The sequence below is a fragment of the Arvicanthis niloticus genome, chromosome 12 (assembly GCF_011762505.2).
Source record: "Arvicanthis niloticus isolate mArvNil1 chromosome 12, mArvNil1.pat.X, whole genome shotgun sequence".
In the NCBI taxonomy this organism is placed as follows: domain Eukaryota; kingdom Metazoa; phylum Chordata; class Mammalia; order Rodentia; family Muridae; genus Arvicanthis; species Arvicanthis niloticus.
Window position 1 is genome coordinate 34,508,228 of NC_047669.1, and position 27,768 is coordinate 34,535,995.

Here is a 27,768-nt window from a genome sequence, read left to right on the forward strand (position 1 = left end):
GATTAATCTGAGGTAAGACTTTTAGCAACACAACTTGTTTTCAGTTATAACAATGTGAAGAATAAATATATTATTGTACATATACAATACCATCTGTTGACAAATCTTATCTTCTGCTAGACTTAAGTACATAAAACAAGCCAAATCTTGATAGTTCTGGTACCCCCCCCAAAATAGTTAATTTTTAACTATTAACATTTGATATATATTGTTAAAAGTACTTGTTGAATTTCATTGGAATTCATTACATATTACCCTATTATATGAGAAGTAATTGTACCATTGCATATCTGTGAAGATATGAATTGCAGCTTTACTTAATAAAAAGTCCCATAATTATCGTGAAATGAGGCCACAGCTTTGAGAATATGTTAAAATGAGGAAAATGATACAATAATAACATAGGTTTACATGAGCTTTTAAATTCACTAAAGACACCGAATGTGTGTCTTTTTCTACTGAATAATAACAGCAGCAGCTGGACTATGCAGATTATGAGTTCCTTCTCTTTAGGAATATCATCATATTCTATTACTACCAACATTTACTTATCTACTAATTTGTGTTTTGTATGTGTGAGAGGGAGAGAGAGAGAGAGAGAGAGAGAGAGAGAGAGAGAGAGAGAGAGAGAATATATTGGCTGCTGTGAAGAACAGACTTAAAAAACTCTTAGTCTTACTATTCCCTAGGTTTTGTTTTTACTATATTTAAAGTATTTTTTCTCTAACATGTGGATACTTTCTACTTGGCTCTACTGCTGCTGGATAGTGAATTTGGGACAATAATTTATTTTCTAGTCTTTGTTTACTCACTTGTAAGTTACAGAGCACTGAGCTAGCTGATCTTAAAATTGAAAAATCCATGAAAAATCCTGAGATAAAACTGACTCTGAGGTTAGATTCCTGATATATCTGTACTTGAGAGGCTGAAACGAGAAGGTGGTGATCTCCAGGATTGCCTGGAAAATACAGTGAAACCCTGCTTGAAAGGGAAAAGGGGAATCTTTGGGTAATTCAATGTATCTTTGTTGGGTTGAATATATTTATTTGAAAATGAAGCCATTTGCTTAAATATGTTCTTCCAATTCAGTCTTCTTGGTGCAATCAAGCAGTTGATTTTATCATTTTAAAAATTATATTTATTTATTCACTTTACATCCCAATACCAGCCCTGCCTCCTCCCAATACTCCTTACTGTATGTAGACCCTCCATCAGTTCCACCCTCACCTTGATTTTATCTTTATACTTACTTTGAGTAATTGAATCTTGGATCTAAAAATAATTCTTTGTATAATCTAGAAAATAAGGTGGTGATACTTTTCAAATGCATTTATTTATGTGGTGTGTGTGTGTGTGTGTGCACATGTGTGTTTATGTGTGTGAGGGTGTCTCATGGCTTTCAAGGCACCTATATAGAGGTCAGACACCTCTGTATGTGGGTCCTTGCCTTCTACCATGTTCGAGTCAGTTTCTAGTTTTTCTAGTTTTTTTTTCTGCTATGTGCTTGGAGCTAGCTAGGCTTGAAAAGTCTAAGCATTCTCTTGTTTCTGCTTCCAAGCTCCCTGCAAGAGTTCTGGTTTTACAGAAGTTTATGCCATGGGTCTGGCTTCAATGAGAGCTCTGGTTTTAGACGGGTTACAGAATTGAAACTCAGGCTCTACTATCTGTGAAATGAAAGCTTTTATCCAATGAGTTGTCTTCTACCCCTCTCCACCTTTAAACTAAACACATCTTGCCTGTCTGTACAGGTTAGAGATTGTTTAGAGTGTTTGGAACCAAGGGCGTGATTGCTTCTTGCCATGGCTAGTGCAGTGATGGGCAAACCAGGGACCAGAAGAGAATAATTGTACATAGAAAAACAAGACACTGGGTCCTCTTCAGGAATGAACAATTTTTAGTTTTTCTTGTGCTGTTTAAGATAAACATTTAGCCAGGTACTAAATAGAGGTCTGCAAGCAGAGCTGAAGAAAATCATCTTTTTGACCTCTTTTCTGAGTTCCTCCTTTAACACTTTCTTATCCTTGTGGTCTTAACCTTCACCCACCCTTGTTAAACATTATTTTAAACCTGAAGTTTCTGAGTCATATAGCCAAGTTCAAAAGAGGTTCGTACATAAGAGAGGAACAGCTGACAGTCTAGACCCTAATGCCTCCTAAACTATATCTTGGCTAGGAAACACTACAGTGTGGTGTTGTGAGATGGATTAATCTTTATTAGTTGGTTAATTCTCTAGATGTTCATTAAGATCTTATCCTTTGAGAAAGACTGCAATTTACTCTAAACGTGTCTTACGGCCAGACTAGGCAATGTAAATTTAATATCTGACAAAATTTAATCAGAATTTTTCCTTACATAAATACTAAATTAGCAGAGTACATGGACCCAAGATCTGAATGAGAGATGGAGAGATGAGAGAGTGTACAGAGACTTGGCACTATACTGGATAGAAGACCCAACAGATGCTGGAAGACAGGAATCAGAGGGGGGAAATAGCTGAACAGACATGTCCACAACATCAATAGGGGTAGGTCCTGAATGTGCTAGACAGCCTTTTGTCACAGGATACCCGAGAACAATAACATAAGAAAGGAAGGACTTTTGTCCCACAGCTTCAAGGCTTCAGTCTGTATTAGATAGCCCCATTTTCTCTGGGCCTATAGTGAGGGGATACAGCATATCAGAACAATATGACAGAGCTGAGCTGCTCACTTCATGGCAGTCTGCAAGTAGGGGAAGGGAAACCAGAAAAAAAGCATGTCTTTCAAGGGCATGTTCCTAATGATCTTTTTCCCCCTAGTAGGCTCCACCTCCCAGTAGCCCATTCAACTAATCTCAGATAAAGCTCATCAATGGATTCATTCATGGATAAAGTTACAGCCTTCATATCCAATCACGGCTCAATGGCACCATCAACTGGAACCAAACCTTCAGCATATACGTCTTTAAGGACATTTTTATACTCAAATAATAACAGTTAATTGGTGATCCAATTATTTATTCAGAATTCTTCATCTGCAATTGAATCAAACACTTTCACATTTCTCTTTAAGAAGATAACCCGCTGGAGGCACCTGTTTTTATTGAGATACCCATTGTATGTGAGTAAATATAATATAGATACTATAGCTGCATGAAACACAGTAGATTTCTTCATACAGACTGAGTACTTATGGGTTTTCCATCCAGTAGGTCTTTCTGAGGGAAGGCAAAAATGGGAATATTCAGCAGCATGAATGTTAGCAGGCATCAACATTGTTGTTTTACACAGTACTGTCCCTAATTAAGAGCACTCCCCAGATTTGTAGTCACTAGGCCTTGTATTTCAAATGTGTTTCATTTCCTGCCTGGAGACATATATCCTAGTTTGTCTGGAATCATTTACATGCTTGGTAATTCTCGTCTTCCTCTGTTGACATCGGAGAAATTCATTCTCATTTCTTTTGGCATGTTGTCTTCCGTGTGAAGAATCAAAGCAGCTTTGCTAAAAGATATTAGTGTTTACTCACTGGATGAGTATTTCATTTTTTCTGCATTATTTGCAGCATGGTTTCCTGGCATTGGAAAGCTTTAGAGAGAAACATACACAGAAGATCACAAAGGAATCCAATAAATTATGAGAAAATCAACATGGAAAACTATCAAGTCAGGCTGCTGATATGAAACTCATTCAACTCGTTTATCAGTTTCTTAAGAGGTATCAAGTACGTTTAGGTTCGTAGTTAGGCACTGAAATTCTATCATCGTATACAATCCTGCATCCCTTTCCTATGAAACTTACAGCTCAGCTTCAATCAGGAGAGACAGGAGCAACTATGACCATCAGAGGGAGGACTAAAGTGAAGATGATCTAGGAGAGAGTACAATCAAAGCAGATTTTTGCTTTATTGTATTGACATCTACTTGACTGTAGTGGCTGTCTTTAAATTTTCCTTCTTTATTTACTGCTATGGTTTAAATATTTGTGAAAATTAGTTTCAAGCTTATGGTGATTGCACTCATGAATGAATCAACATATTTGTGGATTGTAGAGAAAGGTTTATTTATTTTTAATCATAAAAGCTGGGTTTTTCTTTTGGCATGTCTGCTCTATCACATGAGATTTGTCATTTCAGGACACAGCAAGAAGGCCCATACTGGATGCTAATAATGATGACATTGTGCCCTTAAATTTCCAGATATCTAGAACCACAAACTAAGTAAATATGTATTTACTCTCTATGAGATTGTGGTATATGCAGTTACAATAACAGAAAAGAAACTGAAACACCAACCATTGCTGCTATCCTCTGTTAATGGTTTTGTGTACCTTAGATCCACAAAATAATTTAGGAAGTAAAGATACTCTCCCACATAATTAACATAGCACTCAGAAAGTGCACAAATGTCTATTGAGCAAGATTAATGAATTAATACTGTAAACTTTTATTATATTTGTGTGTGTGTGTGTGTGTGTGTGTGTGTGTGTAGACATGGTGTGTGTGGAGGCTAGAGAACAACTTAAAGAAGTGTAGTCTCTTCTCCCATTATCTGGATCTCAGGGATCCAACTCAGGTTGTCAGTTGTCAGGTTGTCTCAGGTTGTCAGGTGCCAGGTAAGTACCCTTACCACATACTGAGGCATCTTGCTGCCTACAAAATAATTACTATTGATAATAATGATGGATATTTACATGTATCAAACAATGCACTGACTCTTATAAATGTCCTACATTATTTAGGACATAAAAATAAAAATAAGTAAGTGTGACAATTATTTTATTTAAAGGTATTTTGATAGGAAATAAGAGAAACACCCTCAGGACCACTTAAGTTGAGGCTTAAAAAGGAGTTGGTTGAGAGTCTGTTGAATTTATAGGAAGCAAAACTAAGAACTGGATCTAAGTGTCTCACCAGGTACCATTGATAAGAAAGCTACCTCTTGTTTTTCTTCCTTGCTCTCCTGTGCTGCTTCTCCTCAGTCTTGTGACTTCCTCCTTACTGATACCTCTAGATTAGAAGACATATGACACTGGTAATCAGACTGAAGTGCCAACCTCAATCCTCACATTTGTATCCCTCATTTCAAGCGGTATTGTGTCTTAGAGTGGCACCTAAATTCCAAAGTCACACTCTTGGAAATGTTCTGGCTCTCCATTTGGAATAAGTACTCAAGCATTATCCAACCATGTTGGCCTAGACACACAGGCTGCACTACAGACATAGCTACATCTAGCTCATTAGTAATGAGGCCAGGCACTTCTCAGAGTTTGGGTAGGCTCTGTGCTAATCTAAGCTGTGCCAAATAAAAGTGGATAAGGGTTTAATAACTATGGAAAAAATACAATATGGAGATTCATTGAATATAGACAAGACAAGGAAAGAAGAACCAGAGATGACACCGAGGGTTCTATGTTTGGGACATCAGAAAACCAAGGTCAAGAAATGGACACTTCTATTTGAGTTTCAGGAAAGGAAGGAGGGAAGGAGTATGTTTTAGAAAGTAGAGAGCAAAAATGTTTACAAGTATAAAGCAACCCCAGCAAAAGCTTCACTCAGGGCATGAGTTGGGGGTTTTGACTTTATGAGTACATTTCGTCCTATTACTTAGTCTCCTTACAGCCTCCCTCATTCTGACCTTGCTGCACCCCATTCTATGGTGGGTGATTTCTCTACAAAAATTGCCTATAATATAACCATAATTAAAGAAGAAGGAATCCACAGACTTTAGGCGACTTATTTGCCTGGCAATTCAGTCTTGCCAAATATTTTTTGACTCAGTAAATGTTTTCACTCATACCTCCTTTTCCCCTCACCCCAACCTGCTTCCCACTCCAGCTCTTGCTTTCCCTCTGTTGCTTTTGTTATTCCCTCAGTGTCCACCTGCCTCTGATTTTGTAAACTATACAATCCAGATAGTCATTTCTGAAAGGACTCTGACATTTTTGTTACTTTATACTCACACTGAAAACATATCTGAATACTGTCTGTGTATAATTCTGTGTATAATATTTGATATACCTAGAGGCAGTTGAAGTCTATTCTCCATTCATATCAAGGGGTCAAGTTTCTGCAACTTGACATTTGTCAATTTCACCGATTTTCCCCTTGCAGAAGTCAAAATTCTGTGGCCCAAGGTTATAATTTGACCTCTATCAGACTCAGAAAATTTTGCCATTTTAGAGGCCTTTCCTCTACAAAATTATTAAAATTTAATTTTGAAATCTTGTTAGCATAAAGACAAAGAAAACCTGAGCAATGGTTATTATATTCTATCAACATTTTATTTATATTTTTCTTCTGACATTTAAAGTGATATATTTTAATAGGTTCCTGGAAGAGAATGACCTGCCTTTGATGGAGTTAGATGTTCTTGAGTTCAGTTGTGCCAAGAGACAGACGTAGAAGAAACTTTTTTGGTCTATTATGAATGATTTGTTATTTTAGAATGAGTGCCTCAATTCTTTTTCTCCTCATATCTTTTTGCAGAACAAGTCCTTTCAGATTACCTGTAGTCCTGCATTTCCCCTGTCATCAACCTCCAGTGGATATTTTAAGAATGATGGATCTGTCTGAGTTTGGAGATGCCACCGCCTTCCTCAGAAGAAATAAAGCTGACCCTCTGTTCCAGCCACCAGCCTCTGATGGTAAGACTTTTTAGAAACTGTTGCCTTAAGTTCATATTATTACTTCGGGGTGGCAGAACTATTTCCTTGATTGCAATGTACCATCAGGTCTGCAGACTTACCTATTTAAATGGCATGCAAACAATTGCCATGAATCTATGAACAATTGAAGACATCAAAGTGTCCAGGCCAGGTATAGAAATTTCCAAGAAAAAGGAAAGAAACTTGGAGGAATTCCAGGTCCATACCACATTTATGTAGCCCTTAGACTAGTATTCTCTTCTAGGAGTTGCCATAGGTCAAGGCTTCCTTAGGAACCTATTAATTATCAGCGAGCACATATTTTAGCAGGGAGAGGTCTGTGGCTTGGCTGAAAGTTGGCTTCTTCGAACACTGTGAAGAAGGAAGGAAATGATGCTTGGGGCCTGCGAGGCTCGAGGTGAGAGCTTGTCTCTGTCTGCAGACATTCCTGCTGCTGGAACCTGGCCTTCTGGCACAGGTCAGCAGGATTTCTCAGCCAAACTAAAAGAAAGATCAGTGAGGAGACTGACACTGAAATTCACAATTTCTTTCTGCTTCAAGCAAGGCCAAAGGTTAATGAGGATTTAGCTTCAAATAAAAAGGCCAACTTCTACATTAAAATTTCCAAATAAAGGTAACCTTCACCCTCATTCTTTTTATATTTTTGGGCTGCATGACCATTGTCTAAATTTCAGCTAATTGGAGATTTGGAAGTCAGATTCACAGTGTGGTTTGGCATCAGGTCACCTACATGTCTTAATTCCAAAATTATTTAACAGTGCACAATAAAAACTGAACATTGTTCTGGTACCCAGAATTAGTCAACATTGGACTTTAATGTGACCAATTATAATACAAGCCAATTATGAAGGAAATTGTATTTCCGTCACAGACCTACCAGTCCTGGATCAGCTCCCAGTTTTCCATCCTTGTATTTCATTAGTGTGATTGCATTTCAAAGTACCTAATTATAATCCTTCAGATCAAATAGAATAACAGAACACTCCCCAAAGTCAGAAGTTATCATGCAGAGGCATTTCACAGGCAGTTAGGCAACTAAGACAAGGTGGTGATAGTGCTATGAAGGAGGAAAAAAAATCAAAATTGGGCCAACACAGGAGCAATATTTCATCGATAGAATCAACACTATAAATGATTGCTTAAAATAGAGTAATCCGTATAATCTTGATTAATTATTTAAACACATCATCCTTCTTTATAGATATTCCCTGGCAGCAAACAGATTAAAAAAAAAATTACCAAAAGTTCCTTATCTCTCTGGGCTAGGTGACAGAGTTTGTATTTAGAACTCAGGCCAAATGGAAACAGTTTAATAATGAGTATTTGGCAAACTTGGATTTCAATTCCCTGTTTGTGATCATCTATTACTTTATCAGTAGAATAAAGGATCTTGCCTTACTGAGCCTTCTTTCTATTCATCTGTCAAAGTTAAATAAACAAACACCCCTGTCTATCCTACTTTCCTTCTTTGCTGTTAGGACCAAATAGTGCTATAAACTTGAAATTAAGTTTAATGTAGTAAAATGATACCCAGAAAAAAACTAGAAGTACTGGTGTTAGGGAGGAAGACTAAAGAATGACTATCCAAAACCAAACCACTGATTTTATCCTAGAAGGGGTTAAGTTTCTATTAATATGACTATAACTTTGAATATAATCTCACCATAATTTTCTCTCATACCATAGAACAGAGCCCCATAAGACATTATACAAAGAAACAACAATGGTCACTTGTAAGCTTGTTTATGGTTGGTTTTAGTGTTTTAAATTCCTTTTATACACCTCAAAATTTCTCTAGTAATCACTGACCATCTTCATATTATATGAGATACATAATTAGAGATGGTTAGCCCAAAGGAAATAATATGGAGGAAATATCCTTCATTTATATATGAAAAAAACCATAAGGCAAAATGGTTGCTAGACAACTCCTTAGTAGCAAGACCAGTACTAAAGTCTAGATGACCCAATTCAAGTGCAGTGACATCTGCATCTGGAGTCTGCATTATTAATGGGCAGAAGGAATTAAAAGTTGACCCATTTCATCTACTTTACTTTCTAAAGAAAAGATGCTGCTATGGACTGTATCTCCGAGAAAGACTTGTGAAAATTCTTGACTCCTACTGATTCTTGAATGATGATGCAAAGAGCTTACTGTGAGGTGGTAGGTGAGCCCTACTTCAGAGAAATACAGAAGAGAATAAAGAAGCTAAGCACTTGTTAAAGGAAGCATGAGATAATGGAGCAAAACTAATTTAGGAGGATGGTGATTTGATTTTTAGAGTCATTAGTCTAATCAGTGCTAATAATTAGCCATGATACTGTTGGCACTGTGCACAAGTCTTATTCTTCTTTCCAAGTTCAGAGACAGACAGGGAGACAGACAGACAGACAGACAGACAGACAGGAAGTGACAGAGAAAGACAGTAACAGACAGAGAGAGAGAGAGAGAGACAGAGAGACAGAGACAGAGACAGAGACAAACACAGAAAGACAGAATCATCAAATTTCTTTAAGTAATAATATGTTTTAAAATTCATATAGCCTTTAATATACTAAAGAAATATTTTTAAAAAATCAAATATGTTTTCACATACCAAGATAAAAACATCAGTGTTTGCATAAAAAGGAGCAAATAATAAGTGCAACACAAAAAGCAGTATTCAAAAGCATAAAAATGCAGAAAGGCAATGAAAATTGAGTTACAAGGGATTATCACATCTGCTTACCACTCAGTTTTCAGGGGAGAATTGTTTGTAGTTAGGGAAAGGGAGAAAACAGTGCATTGTAAACGTCATAGTAGGAAAATAGTGAGCAATGCATTTCTATGCAGAGACAAGAATGGGGGCAGAAGAGGAGAATGGTGCCCAGTTCCCTTTCTTGTACACATTCATCACTGTGACCCATAACCCACCTTTAGGGAAAATATCTGGTAAGCGCCACCTGCCTGCAGCACTGAAATACCTGAAACTTTGGTAATTCATATTTTAAAGGTGATGGTGGTAACTTAGTTTTCATTCCCATTAGCATCATGGTAAAACGTGGTTTTCACCAGTGTCCTCTCCTTGCCACTTTTTCTATTTGGCTAGGGAACTCTTGTAGCATGCTAAGACTCATTTTCTTTGAAGAGCATATTTTTTATTCCTTTAAATGGCTAATTGCCCCAGGTAGACACCAATTTGGTAAGTATTTAAATGAACCCAGAGAAGCTTTTTCTTGTATTCATAGGACTTCGAACTTATTTCACTTAATGGTTACTTTTATGAAAGACTTCTTTACTTAGGGATAAAGCATTGACTGAGTGAACAGCAGAAAGAAAATAATATATGATGGGAAATATAAATCAATTTTATTATATAACAAAGTAATGGATATTCTTCTTCAATCTATTCAATTTAGCATGCCCTTCGCTTAACAGACTTTCATTCAATGATTTAAATACAGTGTATAGAAACCCTTAAGGACAAGTCCATTAACATACAGTTTTCCATAGATGTAAGTAGATTATTTTTGAATGAATCTTTTGAGGAGATCTGGGAAAGAATAGAATGACCAGGAGAATATCCAGGGGTGTAGTGTTGTGGTAAAATGGGGAAGTCGAGTTAGGTAGGCAATAATAATTTAAGGGTCCATGATGCTGGCAGATATCTGCTTGCTGAGATTGATCTTGTTTCTTTACAAGCATGCATGAGTAAGCAGTCATGGCTATCATTCATGTTTATATATATATATATATAATTTTATGACTTATATTGATAGCCCCAAGACTTGGTAGAAACAAGATTACATTGGTATGAAAATGACCAATGGAAATGCCCGTGAGTGCTGTAATTATAATCTATCTTTTCTCTCTAGGGAAGAAGAAATGCTGGGTTCCTGATGTGAAGAATGCTTATATTGAGGCTGAGGTTCAAGAAAGCAGTGATAATGGACACGTAATTGTAGAGACTAGCGATGGAGAGGTAAAGCAGGCCTTTTCCTTCTCGGGCTGTCTGTGCTTTCCTCCTAGTCAGGGCACTAAGTATATCCTTTCTCTAATACTGTGCTCTTAGGGTAAAAGATGCTGCTGAGATACCTTGGAGACCTCACTCACGTGTTCTTACTCTTACCATGAAATACATCGAATGAATCTAATAAGGTGGTTATAGTGGAAAATATAAACTCTGGACTTCATAATTGTTTCTACTTCTTTTGTTAACTTTTCAAGTTCCTTCTTCTTCCCCCATCCCTTTCATTTCTTCTTTCCTCCTCCTCTTCTTCCCTTCCAGTAACTTCTGCTGCATATTTTTCTTGATACACAATGAATGTCAATCTATATTTTCTAGTAAGACCTCGAGCTCATGATACTCTCTCTTCCAAGTGCTGAATCTAGCTATGTGCAGCACCAAGGAAAAGGCAGTTTGGGGATGGAGCTCTTGCATACCTACCATGTATGAAGACTTATGTTTAATTTCTAGTACTTTCAAAATGTTTTTTATTAGAAAAAGAAGATGTGTGATTTTAGTAAGATAACATCAAATCAGAATAACCAAGAAGTACGTAATGTCTAGTTGGGCTGAATTCGAGAGAACGAGAATAAAAGCTTAGATGGCAGAGGAAAGCTGTTTACCTTGCAGCACCCAGGAAGCAAAGGGAAACAGAGACAAATAGTGCAGAGAGAACATATATGCTTTCAAGTCCTATATTCATAGTCACATGTTCCTAAGCTAGGCCTACTAGCTATAGTACAACCAGCTGGAAACCCATCAAGAGATCAATGTATTGATGAAGTGATATCTTATGAACAAATTACCTCTGAATAGTGCTGCTAATCAGAGATCAACTCGTCAAAAGAGCCTTTTTTTTCAAACCATGACATGAGTTTAATTATTCACAATTTGAAACATGTTCTCTGTGTCAGCTTAGCTATGCTGAGAATCTTAATGGGGGATGGCAACTAAATAATGAGAGTGTATGAGAAAGAGAGACATCACATATCAAGATATGGAACAAATAGGCTGGTGATTGGCCAAATGTCTTTCTTTCTTTCTTTCTTTCTTTCTTTCTTTCTTTCTTTCTTTCTTTCTTTCTTTCTTTCTTCCTTTCTTTCTTTCTTTCCTTCTTTTCTTCTTTCCTTCTTTCCTTTTTCTTTCTTTTCATTTCATTTTCTTAACTTAATTTTATTTTATGTTTGTATTTACTTATTCACTTTATATTCTGCTCACTGTCACCTTCCCGGTCACCATCTCCCACAATCTTTCTCCCTTTCCTCTCCCCTTCTCCAGTGAGTGGATGGGGTCCCCTCATATCCCCTGTCTGGCACTTCAAGTCTTTGCAATGCTAGGTGCTTCCTTTCCCCTTGAGGCCACACAAGAAATAATAGTCACAGGGGATGGAACAGAGACTGAGGGAATGGCCAACGAAATGTGTTTTTCAAAGCAATCTTTTCATGAAAATTGAGAGCCAGAAGAGAACTACCTAAGTCCACCCAAGTGCAGAATCTCAGTGTCCTAAACAAACCTTCTTTAGGTTGGACCTCTTCATTGTCCCCTACCACCTCTCTGTAAATTAAGCTTCCAAAATATATACCATTGGGGGAGATTCCCAAACTATATTCCAAACTGTAGCATCCTCTACTTGTTCCCAAGGTTCTGATCTGGAATACAGTTCAAAAGGAAGTAACTCTATATTAGGAGTTGCTTGCAGGTGGGGCGGGACCAGGGCAATACATTATGGTGAGAGCAGCACAAGCAGTCACAAACCTATCACTTTATGGTCTGTAGACCAAAGAATGTGAACTGGGTGCAGGCCCCCACAATACCTTCAATATCCACAACTCTACAATGATGTACGTTTAATCACCTAAGAACCTCTCTGTAGACCACAATTTATAAAGGGCCTACAACCTCTCTATAGTAATGGGGATTTAACATATGAGTCTTTCAGGGAACACTAAGGATTAAAATTGTAACAGCCTTGAAAACTATAAGGTGTTTGGTTGTTTGTCTACTTTGAATAGGCATACAAAAACATATATGCATAAGGGGAGATAGAAGAATAGTATCTTTGCTTGTGTGTTGTTGAGATATCTTTATGTAGCCCTGGTTGTCCTAGGCTCACTAACACTTACTATGTATACCAGGCTATCCTTGAACTCACGGAAACTCCTCTTGCCTCTGCCTCTGCAGTGCTAGGATTAAAAGTATGTGCTACCATGCACTGCTCAGAACATACCCTTTCTTTTTCTGTTCTCTGCAGAGTCTGAGAATTAAGGAGGATAAAATTCAACAGGTGAACCCTGCAGAGCTTGAAATGATTGAAGATCTGTCAATGCTGCTTTACCTCAATGAAGCATCTATACTGCACACCCTGAGGAAGCGTTATGACCATTGGATGATCTATGTATGTATACAGGCTTTACTAGAAAAGTCTCATGCTGGGACTTGAATTAACTGTCTCATCTTCTTTTTAGTGATATCTTACATTTAGTTATAATATCCTCATATGAACATCCATTCAGAAGTCACTGTCTCAACATATACTTTAGTTTTATCTGGGCAGCGTGCATGCCATTTCTCAGAGGATGCCATACTAAATTGAAAGTATGAAGCTTAGAACCTGACAGAGTAGAGTCCTCATGCCAGCTCAGTTACTTATTAGTTAAGGCATGTAGTCTACCAAAATTATTTGTACAGGAAAATATAATTGAGATGTTGTTCTTCCAACATAGTATTGTATAAAGATAAGACCAGGACATGCTTGTATTCATATGCATGACACTTGTATGTACATACACAAATGTGCTAGAATTAGGAATGGATAAACATATATTACATGCTCACATTGCTGTCTAGAGAGAGCTAGATAGTCATTGAGCATCTTCCATGGAACTCTATATCAGTGTTTTCAGGAAAGAACAGCTGAGTATTTTGCAATCAAGTCACAATTGTTGCTATATGTGCTCTTTGTAGGAATGCTTGATTTCCCCATTCAGTGTTCAATGAACCTTTGGGTGATAAATAAGTTAATGAAAATCATTAAAAGGCTGGGCATGGTGGTGCGAATTTTTAATCCCAGCATTTGAGAGGAAAAGGCAGATGGATCGTTTTGAATTTCTGGCCACCGTGATCCACACAGTGAATTTTCAGACAGCTAGAGCTATGTAGAGAGACGCTGTCTCAAAAAACAAGCAAACAAGTAAGCAAACAAATAAAAGATAAAAATGCTCCATTTACGGGCCTGGAACACTACTAAGTCCAGACATAGACAGATATAGATTTGCTAAACATGGACTTTGATTTGTATTCGTCATGTGTATATACCTATTACTTAATGCATGGAGATTCAAGAACAGCATTAAGGCTTGTCCTGACACTGTGAAAGAAACCTGTATTCAGAAGGACACTATAGAAAACCCTTAGGAGCTCTCCTTTAAGACACCCTATCCATGTTGTTGAGAAATTACATGTAGTCCAAGGTGAAGATGACTTTCTCCTTTCTCCATATTTCCAGTTTTGCTAAACTCCCTGTTGTTACCTTTCTATAAAAAATTGGATATTAATATTTGACTCTTCATATAATTTAGAAGGTTACATATAAAAAATTAAGCACAGGAGGTAATTCACCAGCACTTGTGAAACCAATTGGTTTCTCTAGTCATTAAGTTTCTGATGGTTGGCTGGTTGTTTCCTCCTCTTTTTTTCCAAACCTATGATTATTAGCAACACTGGGAACAGGCTAAGGTAGTGGCCCTAGGGACTCGAGACTGTGACAGGCAACCATCCTAGTTTTCAACTATCTGACTTATCAGGTGACTGTTTTAGTTTCTCTGAAGATTTGTCTCTCAACAAAATTGACACTGAATGGGCACATTTTAATTTTTTTATTATTATTAAACCATTTTATTTATTTACATTTCAAATGTTGCCTGCCTCCCTGGTCTTCCTCCAGAGTACTTTACCCCTCCCCTTTGCCTCTTAGAGGGTGCTTCCCCCACTCCCACCTTACCCCTTCAGCATCCCCTTTTCTGGGGCATCAAGCCTTTACAGAATTAGGCCCATTCTCTCTCACTGAGGTCAGACAAGGCATTCCTATTCTACATATGTGCTGGGGCCCACAAATAAGCCCATGTTTGCTCCTTGGTTGGAGGCTTAGTCTCTGGGAGCTCAGAGGGGTCCTGGCTAGTTGATACTGTTGTTCTTGCTATGGGGTTGGCATCCCATTCATTTCTTTCAATCCTTCACCTAACTCTTTCATAGGGGTCCCCGGACCTCAGTTCAGTGGTTAGCTGTAAGTATCTGCATCTGTCTCAGTCATCTGCTGGTAGTGCGTCTTAGAGGATAGCCATGCTAGACTCCTTTTTTTTGCAAGCGTAACATGGCATCAGTAATAGTGTCAGGGTTTGGTGCCTGTGCATGGAATGGATCCCAAGTTGGTCCGGTCACTGGATGGCCTTTCCTTCAGTCTCTGCTCCAATTTTTATCTCTGCATTTCCTTTAGACAGAAACAATTCTGTGTCAAAACATTTGAAGATGTGTGGGTGGCCCCATCCTTCCACTGGGAATCCTGTCTACCTACCAGAGGTGGTCTCTTCAGGTTCTATCTCTATACTGTTGGGACTTATTGACTAAGCTCTCCCGAATTGAGTCCTGGGAGTCGCTTACATCCCAGGTCTCTGGGACTTTCTAGAGGTTCCCTCCTGCCCCTAGCTGCATTTTTCTATTCATTCTCCTGGCCCACTGGGCTTCTCTCCTGGGTACTTTAAAGTAGTATCAATTCACATACAGTCCTGAAGGACATTTGTCTCAATGTGAAAACACTGCTGTTGTACTTCTTGTGAAAACACTAGAGGAAAAGGCTTTCTTGTCTTCTCAGGCTTCTTTTGGCTACAGGTATTCACTGTGTTGGTTTTACCTCCATCTCTCTTCAAGAGTTACATTGTGGGCGCTAGAGAAATGGCTCAGAGGTTAAGAACACTTATGGATTTTGTAGAGGAACCAGGTTTGGTTTCCAGTAACAATATGGAAGTTCACAGCCATCTATAAATCTAGCTTAAGGAAATCCAGTGTTATCTTTTGGCCTCTGCTGGCACCAAGCACATATGTGTGCACATTCATACATACATGCAAGCAAATGCTCATACACATAAAAATAAAACTCTTTTTAAAAAGAGACTTACATGTGTCAGATGTTTTAGCAGTTAGTTCATCTCCCAGAGATCGAAGGCAATCCGAGGTCTTGATGTGGGCCTAACCCAGATCTGCTGCCTTCTGTTAGAAATAACTTCTTCACAAAAACTCAAATCTTTCATCTTCCACGTTCCCTTACAAATAAATAGTCAAACTAGCATTATATGACAGGGAAGTCCTGGTAAACGTGGAATCATTGCTAGTCTATTTTCTGAAATCCACTCTGATCTCTCCTCAGACATATTCAGGTCTCTTCTGTGTGGCTATAAACCCTTACAAGTGGCTCCCAGTGTATCAGAAAGAGGTCATGGCTGCCTATAAAAGGAAGAGGCGATCCGAGGCTCCCCCTCACATCTTTGCTGTGGCCAATTGTGCCTTTCAGGATATGCTTCGCAGTAAGTAGATGCCCTACAAAATGAAAAGAGAGAATCTCTAATCTAAGTTTTCTCCGTGTCACTGAAGGACACTTAGGTATTGTGACAGGGCATGGCCTCACAGCTGCCTCGTCTCTTGAAACCTCTGTTTCCTTCCAGATAAAATACAGGCAACATAGTATGGGCCTCCTATGGTTCCAGGGACAATTAGCTTGCACTTCAGAGTGAAAGAATGCATTTGTAGTGCTGGGGCTGGAGGCTGGCCCAGATAATGCCCCCTGCAGATGTCTGCTTTCATTACACCAAGCATCTGCTACACCGTCTGACACAGAAACCATTCTATAACTGTTACTATGTGATGATTCTTAAAAGGCTGAAATTGTCAACCATTAGTTAGTTACTTTATATTTAGAGCAAGGAAATAGGCCTAGAATTAATATGTTCCTGTGACTAGTAAAAATAGGGGTATGTTTTATACTGTATTTTTTAAAATGAGAGGTTTGCAAGTGTAGATAAAAACAGATCCATCTCCCTTTTTCTAAGTTGAAACTGTTACTAAGAAAATTGTTAATAAATTCATGCCAGTACATTAGAATCAAGCATAAAACTATCCCAGCATTTTTCTCTTTTTTATAGATGGAGAGAACCAGTCCATACTCTTCACGTAAGTATTTTATTTTTCTTTTTGCCCTATGTTAAGTTTCACTGGAAATGGATACTTATATTTCACTGAGAGTAAAACTTAAGTTTGTCAAATTTGACTTGTTTAATCTTTGGATACAAAATGCATTTCAGGTAGGCAAAGGTACTCTGTGCATAGCCATACTACTTTGGAGAGTTCTGCAAATATGATTTAAGGAAGTCTGCTTCCATCATTTAAAGAGACTTCTTAAAAACCGTATTGTACAAGTTAGTGTAGTTTCTTCCCAGGGAAGAGCCCTTCAGCCTTGCAAATAATCAACTTCAATGGTCTCTATGTTCACCGATTAAGCCGAGAGGCTGAATGTCCATATGTTGGGGGCCGACTTTTAGCAGAAAGCGGCTATCAGCTTTGCAGCCATCTTGAGCCATATACCCTGACATGTGACTTGGATTACAATAACCTACAACAGCTGAGCACACTCTGATAATCTTGGTTTAGATACCTTGAGATTAAAGGTTCGTGAGATTAAAGGTGTGTGAGATTAAAGGTGTGTGACTTAAGAGTGTAATTTAGAGATAAGATTTAGAGACAAGACCTAAGGGCATGATTAAAGGTGTGACCAAAAGGCATGGCTTAGAAGTGAGACATATAAAAGGCAGAGACAGAACAGAGTCAGAGAGAACCAGACACAGCAGAGAGAAGACAGGTAGCAGGCACTTGGAAGAGAACTTGGAAGAAGTAACTTGGAACTTGGAGGGACTAGGAGCTAGGGACTAGGGACTAGGAACTCAAGTCTTAGGACTTAGACTGAAGAACAAATGGGATTGAATTACACTCTGTCTGGTCTGCATTCTTTGAGTCCGTCGTCACTCTCGCTCTTACTGAACCCCGACCCACGGACTGGAGCGGCAGCTTGGGCCGGGATACAGTGGCCACCCAAACGTGGGTCGGCCCGGGCCTCAACATTTTGCTCGGGCCTCAACAACCATAGAGTATGCCCATGAAATAGATAACCTTCTTCTTTGAGTAGCCATGGAACAATACATGTAGTAATATATAATGCATCTTTGGAAGATAACAAAGAGGGTGAAGAAGCCTTCAGGATACCTTATTGAGGGTTCATGTTGATGGAAAGAATACCAAGCAGGCTTGTTACTGTGAGCAGGTGACTGAGACTCAAGGGGTAATGAGATGTTGTGTTATTGACTCTCTGTTGGTTTCTGTTATCTTAAAGGGAATGATACTTTTTAGAGCCCCGGAACTAAGTGGCTAGTTCAAATTCAAATCTATGCTCTTTTCAAATAGCAATTACTGGCTTCTGAATTTCATGTACCTAAAGGCAGGCTTGAGAAAATGTAGTTGATTATCAAAGTGAAAGGAGAAAACTAAGGCACAACTTTCTGGTGAAATGATTAGCAAGTCGTTATCTAAGGAAAGAGGGTGGCTATGATCAGAACTAGCTAATGCTCATTACATTGATCATCAGAAGCAGTTAACTGTTTTCAATTTCAAATCACAGAGGAGAATCTGGCTCTGGAAAGACGGTGAACACCAAAGTAATCATTCAGTATTTTGCCACCATGGCAGCTATAAGTGAGCCAAAGAAAAAGCTGGTAAGTGTCATAAAACCATGAAAGGTGAGGTGGCCTCATCTACTGAGACATTGAAACTCTTTCTTGACCAGTATAGGAAATGTGAGGAAGAGGAAAGAACCATAAAACAATTAGCAAAACTGTAGTAATTACTTTTCTCATTCTGTGACAAAATATCTGATCCTGAAATTGAGGAAAAGAAAGTTTTGGGTTTTTTTTTTTTTTTTTTTGTTTGGTTGTTTTGTTTTTTGTTTTTTTTTTTTTGTTTTGTGGCATACAATTTGAGAAGATATGCATTTCAGTATGATCTAGAAGTGGTGGAGGCAGGACCAGGAACAGGAGGCTGGCTAGTCACATTGTATTCTTCTAGCCACACTCTGGTAGCAGAAAACCAACAGGAACTGGAGCTGAGATGAGGCTATAAAATATTAAGGTCGGCCAATAGTGGCTCAGGTTGATCAGGAAAGCTCCACCTCCTGAAGGGTTCACAGCTACCCAAAACAGTGATACTAGCTAAAGATAAAGTTTTAAATACACAAGCCTATGGACATATTTCACATTTACACCACCACAGAAACATGGAAATCCAGAGTCAGATTCTGCCTGAGATTATCAAAAGAGCATTCTATATCAAACTAAAAGTGTGCATTACAAATTTTTTCAGTTGCTTCAAAGAACAATTTTTGGCTGAGTCTCATTTGGTTTACCCCTCTGGTCAATATGACTTCAGGATCCAAACCTTTGTATACCAAGGGACCATAGCCCCTAATGTCCTCTTTTGATATTTCTAAATCTCTTTAGCTATGATGCTATGTTAGATACACACACACACACACACACACACACACACACACACACACACTCTGTCTGTCTGTGCATCCGTCTATCTATCTATCTATCTATCTATCTATCTATCTATCTATCTATCTATCTATAAAAGATGGCATATAGCATAGATAACAACGTAGTTGCTGGGTTTGGATTTCTTTCTTTGCCAAAACTCCTTTATCAGATCCCAAGTGCCCAATTAAAAATCCTCAATTTTAATCATGCAACATTGTCCCTAAACTTTACCTTCTCTATTAAATTGTTTTAGCTGGAGTCTCTTAATTTCATTTTTTGTTTTGTTTTTGTGATAAAAATATCCAGACTAAAGTAACTTAGAGATGAAAGAATTTGGCTCATAATTCTAGGTTGTGGTCATTTCAAGGAAGTGATGGTGCTAGACACTTGAAATAGCTAGCTAGTAGCGAATCCCGCTCCGTCCCGTTTGTCTCCTCCCGCGTCTCATGGGGAAAAAACAAACAAACAAACAAACAAACAAACAAAACGAAACGTTAGCTGGGCGGTGGTGGTGTACACCTTTAATCCCAGCACTTGGGAGGCAGAGGCAGGCGGATTGCTGAGTTCGAGGCCAGCAGGGTCTACAAAGTGAGTTCCAGGACAGCCAGGACTAAACAGAGAAACCCTGTCTCGAACCCCCCCCCCCCCCAAAAAAAAAGAAATAGCTAGCTAGTCACATGACTTCCTTATTTTAGTCACATGACATCCATAGTCAAGAAAACAATGAGTTAATATATGCATGCCAGTGCTCTTCTCACTCCCACCTTTTCCTGCAGTGCAGGATCCAGCCCATGAAATGGTGCTACTCATATGCAGGGTGGGTCTTCCCACATTAGTAAACCTGCTCAAGAAAATCAAACTAAGCTAGACACACATTCAGACTCTCTTTCCAGGTAATCCTGGTTTGTATCAGGTTCACAATTAAAATCAGTCACCACACTTGGTAATTTTAGCTTCAGCTTTACTTGTGAAGTGAGCTTTTATAACAATTTGGAAATAACTACACCAAATAAAGCAAACCTAGGTAGTGTTGAGTGGTTCTTAGAACCATTTGTTACTGAGCTGATACACTTCTCATCAGTCCATGTCTGATATTGTCACTTTGTGTTTTCAGTCCAAGGATATATATCACCTGCTGGTTTTGCTGTCACAGTAAGAAATATGGAAAAATACTGACCTACTTTGTTTACATTTTAAACTTCAAAAGATTTCTTTTCCCATCACACCATTCCTGAATTTGGTTGATGTCCATCAAGTATCCTTAAAGTCTGATGTCCCCTACATAAAACTTCATTTCAGTGGGCATAGTAGTTTTGTCGTTATTTGGTGTGGATTAGATGGTTTTATCTTGACATTGAGTCCTTGCTTGTACAGCCTTTTATAATTCTTCGGGAGACAATAGATGCATATTATTCAAAGGGAAATAGTACCTATACATAGGATATTCTTGAACATCATAAATATATAATCAATCCCATAAGACAGGTCTTTGAGGATGAATTTATAAAACTCCACAGTTCTGAATTGACGTGGAACTAGCTGGTTTTTCAGGGTTATTTTTCAGGGTCATTCTGTGTGGACAGCCCATATTACTGAATATGCAAAATCCAAATTCAAGATCAATATTATTACTAGTCACTGCTTGTTTTGAACCTCTAGATTACCTAGAAATAGTGTAAGGATAATATAACTTAATCATGGCAAGAAACTGAATTATTATTCTAGGACAAATTTCTAGTTTTGTTTTCTGCTCATTAATAAAAATTTTTGTTATTCACTTAGACTCAAACAAAAACAATACTAATTAATGCCCACCTGAATAATTTCTTTGTAGGCAATATATGAAACTATGATCTTTAATCCTTCCATTTTTCTAAATCTCAGGTCCCAAAGTAGTGTTTTATAATCTCACTTGGAAACTATAGGGCACTAGTTACTATGGCAGAGATGGGGCTGAATGTGCATTTGGAGACTTTGTTTCAGTGTAGAATCCTGGTGAACTTAACCAGCTATGCTTTTTTTCCCGTGAATTTTAGGGAACTTTAGAAGATCAAATTGTACAAATAAATCCTATCTTGGAAGCATTTGGAAATGCCAAAACTCTGAGAAATGATAACTCTTCTCGTTTTGTAAGTACCACGATAGCACCTCAGAATCTATAACTTTTAGGCCATCATAGAATTCATGTCTGAGCACATTGGTGACAGAATTCTAGAAGAAGGTTTTTGATTAAATCCTATCATTTTGTTACATCACTCAAAAATGTCTTACCAGTTAGAGCTGAGGCAAAGTTGCCTTTGTCTATGTATCTGTTTGGAATTTGCATTGTGTTTGGAAGAACACATTCAGGAGGAATGTAGTTATCTTAAATCACATTTCTTTACTTTGGAAGTAGGGAAGCCCATCTAGTGAATTATGATAGTGTTTTATATATTTTACATATTTGAAATAGTTTCTTCTTAATTTCCTGTGTACTTAAGTCAATTTTGTAGCCATTTCCTAATTCTGTTAATTATTCTTTCTGCTCTTGATTATGGACTCCTTCTTTCATATTTAACTTTAACAGGATTTTTTTTAAATTGGACAAGGTGTTCCAATGTGTTTTGATAACTATAAATCCCACAATGGAGGACAATATTTGGATTTTAAAATCAAGTCTCATAAATCCATTTTGTACCAAGAATGAGTGGCAGGGATCCATTGTATAAGTTAAGGAAAACTTAAGGAAGCTTCATGTTTGACTATCTAAACATACTTAAAAAATAGACTAAAGTAGACTAAAAATAGACTAAAAATAGGCTAACTACCTAGTTTCTGACCAAAGTCTAGTAATAATACATTTGTGTTTATATTAATTTATACACACTTGCACATTAAACAATTGCTACTTCAAAGATTTGTTTATAATATCTGTGCATGTTTTATAAAGTATGAAAGACAGAAATATTGAATAGAGAAGAAAAATCAAAGCAAAGAGTAAAGACTGGGGAGATAGCTAAACAGTAGGTACTTTCCTGGCATGTTCAAGATCCTAAGATGAATCCCAGGGTGGAGAGAGAGAGAGAGAGAGAGAGAGAGAGAGAGAGAGAGAGAGAGAGAGAGAGAGAGAAAGAGAGAGAGGATATAAATGAATTAAACAACATAAAGGAATAGGAAGGGCAAAAGAGAGGGAGAAAATTAAGGAATGAACAAGAAACAGAGAGATGAAGAATAACGAAAACTAGGATAAAGTTGGAAGGATGATAGGAAGAAGCAGAGAAAAAGAAAAGATTTTGTAAAGTGGGAGGAAAAAAGACAAAATGACATTCAATAAAAATGAAGAGATCCATTTAGGCTTTAAAGATTAATATTAGGTGCATTTATATTTGCTTTCCACAGATATGTGTGCATAAAGGCATGTGGACTGTCTGTAGCTGACAGTGTGCTAGCTCAGTCCCCTGTTGTAGCCACTCTTCCCCACTGGAATGATGGTTGGCTGTGGTGCCTTCCCAGCATGGGAGGACCTCAGCCCACCTTCAATTTTCACTCTCAGTTTCTCATCCCATAAAACATGGATGCTATTGTACCTAGCATTGTGTCATGACATTGGCAGCACTGGCCAACCTTTATGCCTTGATAGATTATTCTTTTACACTTTAACAAAGAAAGAAGCGCCCCTAGCCTTTTTGTCTAACTCCCCTTTCTCTTACTTCCTAAACTACGGCAAAAGTGGCTCTTAGTTTTGAACAAAAATACTCCAAAATGTTCCTCTGAATACTTCATAAGGGTCAGGACCATGTGTTTTTGTTGTTGTTGTTGTTGTTTGTTTGTTTGTTTGGTTTTTGTTTTTGTTTTCATTTTTTTTTTTTTAAATAAGGTGTCTTTAATTTCAGGAGTTTCCTAGATTGTGGCAGCTAGTGAATACTGAATGAGTGAATGAGCATGCTGAGAAGACACTACTTTCTTCCTTTTCAAATAAGAGCGCTGAAGCTCTCATAGATTCTACAGTGCACATCAAAACATACAGGCAAAAACTAAGAGTCTAGCAGTCAGGGCTACTGTGGTCTTGCTAATCAATTGTAGTTCCCTCTGGGCCAGCGGTTCTTTACCTTTCTAATGATGCAACACTTTAAACTTTAATACAGTTCTCCATATTGTGGTGAGTCCAATCTATAAAATTATCATTTTTTGTTGCTACTTCATAACTGTAATTTTGCTACTGTTATGAATCATAATGTAAATAACTGATGTGCAGGATATCTGATATACAACCTCTGTGAAAAGGCTGTTCAATCCTTAAAGGGGTCACTACCCACAGGATGAGAACTGATGCCCTAGACATTATCTGGTCTATCTCATCTCAAAAAAACTTCTTGCATTTTATTTTTCAATCTTTGGAGGATGTAGTCACTTTGAGGATTATGCACATGAAGAGGCCTTTGCAACTGCTCAACAAGAAACCTGTGTTCTGTTTTTACTTAGGGAAAACTCATTCGGATACATTTTGGTGCAAGAGGGACACTGTCATTTGCAGATATCCAGATCTGTAAGTAACCAATACGCTATCTTGTTGCTTTTCTTCTAAGTTTTGTAAGTATGTTGAAATATGAATCTTTATTCATTTTAAATCTTCTTAGATTTCCTTGAAAAATCTCGGGTGGTTTATCAGCAGCCTGGAGAAAGAAACTACCATATCTTTTACCAAATTCTGTCTGGAAAACAAGAACTTCAGAGTAAGTACTAGACTGATTTATTCTACCAAAAGACAAACAGATCCCAGTGAATGAAGAATACTTTTTTGTAAGTCTCTTAATACTTTTAGACTATGGTTTATTCATCCCACAACAGGGAATCTGAATACTTGTACAACCAATGAGACTAGAATAAATGGCAACACTGTTTTTTAATTTGAGATCAAAAGCAAGATAAGAATTTGCAGTGAATAAAATGATTTGGCAAGGTTAAGTGTGTGGGGGTAGGGAGAAGAAAGAGAGAGGGAGACAGGGATGGGGAGAAGGAGTGAGGAAGGGAGGGAGAAAGAAGGAGAAAGGAGGGAAGGAGAAAGGGAGTAAAAGAGGGAAGGAAGGAGGAAAGGCGGGAAGAAGGGAGGGAGAGAGATAGATAATTTAAGGCCTTTACTGTTTAGAGTTATGTTGATGTCATAGGTAAAAGAACAGAAAGTCACTGTTGTGTCCAGTGGGAATTTTATAAAGAAAGGTTACATGGTTTTGAATAATAAGACCAGATAGAGTCAAGAATCAAAGGTATTTTCTAAAACTATATATACAAGGTCAGGAGAGGGCAGATGAAGAGCAGGAAAAGGATAAAAGCTGACTAGATTGGGAGATCTGCTTAGAGGAACAAAGGGAAGTTATTGTGGTAATTCTGCTCATCCAGAGGTGAGTGTAAGGATGGGTGTGTTTGATGCTCAAGCGTGTAGCTGGGATAATAGCAGGGTACCAATTTTGTTGATGTCAGTGTGTAGTATGATTTAGCCCAATATGGTGTTATGGAGGCATTAATATTAGAGAGGGGATTGCAATAGTACTAGGCTGAGAATGATAAGACTGTTACCCGAGATAGTGTCTATGGGAAGTGGAGAATGACTTCATATTACATGGGTCTTTCTCACAGATGACTGCTATGGCTGCTAAGCAACAGACAGAGCTATTTAAGCTTCAGGGCTAAAGGGAACATAGGAGTCCTTGCCTTCTTTATCATACATTCTAGACTGAAAGATTAACACCAATCAACATACAAAGAAATACATAATTGCAGATTATTGGTAGGTCTAAAAATATAGATCAGCAGATTGTGAGAGAGAGTGAAATTTGGTGGGTCTGTAGGCGATTGCCTAGGTTTAGATGAAATAACCAGGTAACTTATCTCTGGGAAGACACTACTTCTGCAGACACATAAATGACAGGGTGATTGAGTACCAGAGCGTTCCAGGAAAGCATTCTCAAAGGAGGGAATGGTAAGTGCAAAGGTCCTGAAGGCTGACTCTATACTGATTATTACAATAGGAAATGGCCAAGTGGAAGGCTGATATAAGGGGGAGTTGTCAGGGTCTAGACCATGTGTTATATATGGTTTATTTCACAGAGTTTAATTGCTATTTCAAATGCCATTGGAAGTCATAGTAAGGGAAGGATGACACTCTATTCATTTTGCATTTGAGGAAAACATTGAGGACAGTCATGTACCCATAGGAATGATTATGATTGAGGTAGCTGGTCCAGGTTGGCAAATCGATGGGAAGAATTCCTCCATGTTCGACCAGAATAGTATAAACTTGGAAGCGTTTTGACTACTTAGTCTTCAGATCCTGTATGTTCACAATCTGGGAAAAGATGTGGGAACTAGTCAATTACTTTCACATTTGTTTGCTGGTGATACGTAAGCAGCAGCTGTTTGCGACAAGTAAACCTAAATTTTGTGTGTGTGTGTGTGTGTGTATTGTTGTTGTTGCCGTTGCTGCTACTAGAGTGTGTTGTTGTTGCTGCTGCTGCTGAGGATCAAATATGAGACCTCACATGTGCTAGGCAAGATGTGTACCACTTACGTCTATCCCTAGCTGTAAGAGACATGAAGTTTTGTCCAGCAATGGGCATCTGACTCACTGTGTCTAACATAAGAAGCAGCTGAGGCCCCCCAGGATATCTATAATTAATAATGTGCAGAACCATTTCAGGGCATCCTGACAATTGATATAAAAGAGAACATCCCAATACCGCTCCTAAACTATGAGAATTTGCATGCATTACAGAAAATTAAGCAGGAAAACTCACAGGAGAGCCTGAAAGAATCTGGAAGTGCGGTGGTATGTTAGCCCCGGGCAAGCTTCATCTGACTTCTACACATCATGGAGGCCCTTCTCCCCTGCTTCCAGTTGTATTTCTAGCACAAGTGTCTCATCAAGTTCTATAAGGTCACCAGAGCAATGGCAAGAGCTTGTATCACTTTGGGGAGCCTCCAAGGCTTTCCTGACTAACAACTCCCAAGGAGATACCCTAGCCTGGCCCTGGATTTCTCTTGATAATCCCTGGCTTTGGGAAACTGTGCTCTCTAGTCATGCAAGGAAATTTTCTTTAAAATATTTTTTTTTAAATTGTAAACTATGTTATTTTAAATTTGGTTATGAGATGGTGGGTTATGAGATAGGAGGTTTTTTTATGTGTTTTATTCTCATAGCTTCTTTGTTTAGGTTACCCATTTCCCACTCTCTTCTTTCCCCGTCCTCTCACACATTCCCACTCTGTACTCCCCATGTATATTCCCTCTTTACTGGTATATTACCAACACTCTATTATCCGTCTCCTTTAAACTATCCCCTCCCCATATCCTCTTTCTAGTTTCCTGACTTTGTCTATACTCCAATTTGAACATACAAAGTTAGTCATTCTCACCTAGGAGGGAGATCAAGCAACATTTGGTTTTTTGTGCCTGTGTTACCTGACCTAGTTCTATCCATTTATTTGAAAGCTTAATTTTAAATTACAGATAAAATACCCTTGTGATGTATATAGCATTAATAGAGTAACAATGAATACAAATGAGCAGGTATCTGTGCCTAAGGTTATTCGGTCCTTTGGTATATGCTCAGGTATGAGAGCGATGGAGCTGAGTCGTGTGGTAGTTCTACTTTTACCTTTATAACACTCTTTGTACTGACTTCCATTGTGTGTACTGGTTTGCACTCCCACCAGCAGTGAATGAAGGTTCCCTTTTCCTCACATCCTCATCAGCATATGCTAACATTTCCTTGATTATAGTCAGCCACTCTGACTACAGTAAGATTAATTCTCCAAGTTCTAATTTGCACTTTGTGATGTCTGAGGATGGTCTTAAAGTGGCCTCATGACTCTCTGAATTTCTTTGTTATGTTTTGTGATGGATCCCAAACAAACTCTAATTCTACTTATTTGGGTCTTCTCTTTCCACATTTTAGTTAATTTAGCTAGGAATTTGCCAATCTTGCACATCTTCTTAAAGAATCAATTCTTCATTTCATTGATCTTTTTGGTATTATTTTTTATTTGTTTGGTTATTTCTATTTCATTAATTTGTGCCCTGCTTTTTTATTACCTCTTTGTCTGCTATTTTTGAGTTTTATTGTTTGTTGCTTCACCAAACTCTTGAGCTACATCTTTATGTTATTTATTTGTGATTTTGTATTATTTTTCAATTTTATTTATTTATTTATTTGCATCCCAAAAGCTGTTTCCTCCTATATTTCCTACCCCTTTCCTCTATGAAGATGGACACCCTGGGTTCCCCCAACCTCGAGACATCAAGTCTCTTCTGTATTAGGTGCATCCTCACTCACTGGGGCTATACAAAGCAGTCCAGTTAGGGGAACAGATTCCAAAGACAGGCAATAGCTTCAGCCACCCTCCTCCCACTCTAGTTGTTGAGGGACAACTTGAAGACTGAGCTACACGTCTGCTACGTATGTATCAGGAGCCTTTGTCGAGTCCATGTATGCTCTTTGGTTGGTGGCTCAGTCTCTGAGAACTCCTAGGAT

The 27,768-nt window shown here is 38.1% G+C and overlaps 1 protein-coding gene across 1 annotated transcript in view; it reads left to right on the forward strand.

Annotated features, from left to right (window-relative positions):
• The first annotated feature begins 6,468 nt into the window (after nt 1-6,468).
• Myh15 (myosin heavy chain 15) overlaps nt 6,469-27,768 on the forward strand; it is a 117,137-nt gene continuing 95,837 nt past the window's right edge. The window contains exons 1-9 of the mRNA XM_034514859.2: nt 6,469-6,622; nt 10,499-10,605; nt 12,881-13,024; nt 16,049-16,205; nt 16,821-16,848; nt 18,347-18,440; nt 21,299-21,391; nt 23,724-23,787; nt 23,879-23,974. Of these exons, the coding sequence (XP_034370750.1) occupies nt 6,535-6,622; nt 10,499-10,605; nt 12,881-13,024; nt 16,049-16,205; nt 16,821-16,848; nt 18,347-18,440; nt 21,299-21,391; nt 23,724-23,787; nt 23,879-23,974 (871 nt within the window). The 5' untranslated portion in view covers nt 6,469-6,534. The remainder of the gene's footprint in view (nt 6,623-10,498; nt 10,606-12,880; nt 13,025-16,048; nt 16,206-16,820; nt 16,849-18,346; nt 18,441-21,298; nt 21,392-23,723; nt 23,788-23,878; nt 23,975-27,768) is intronic.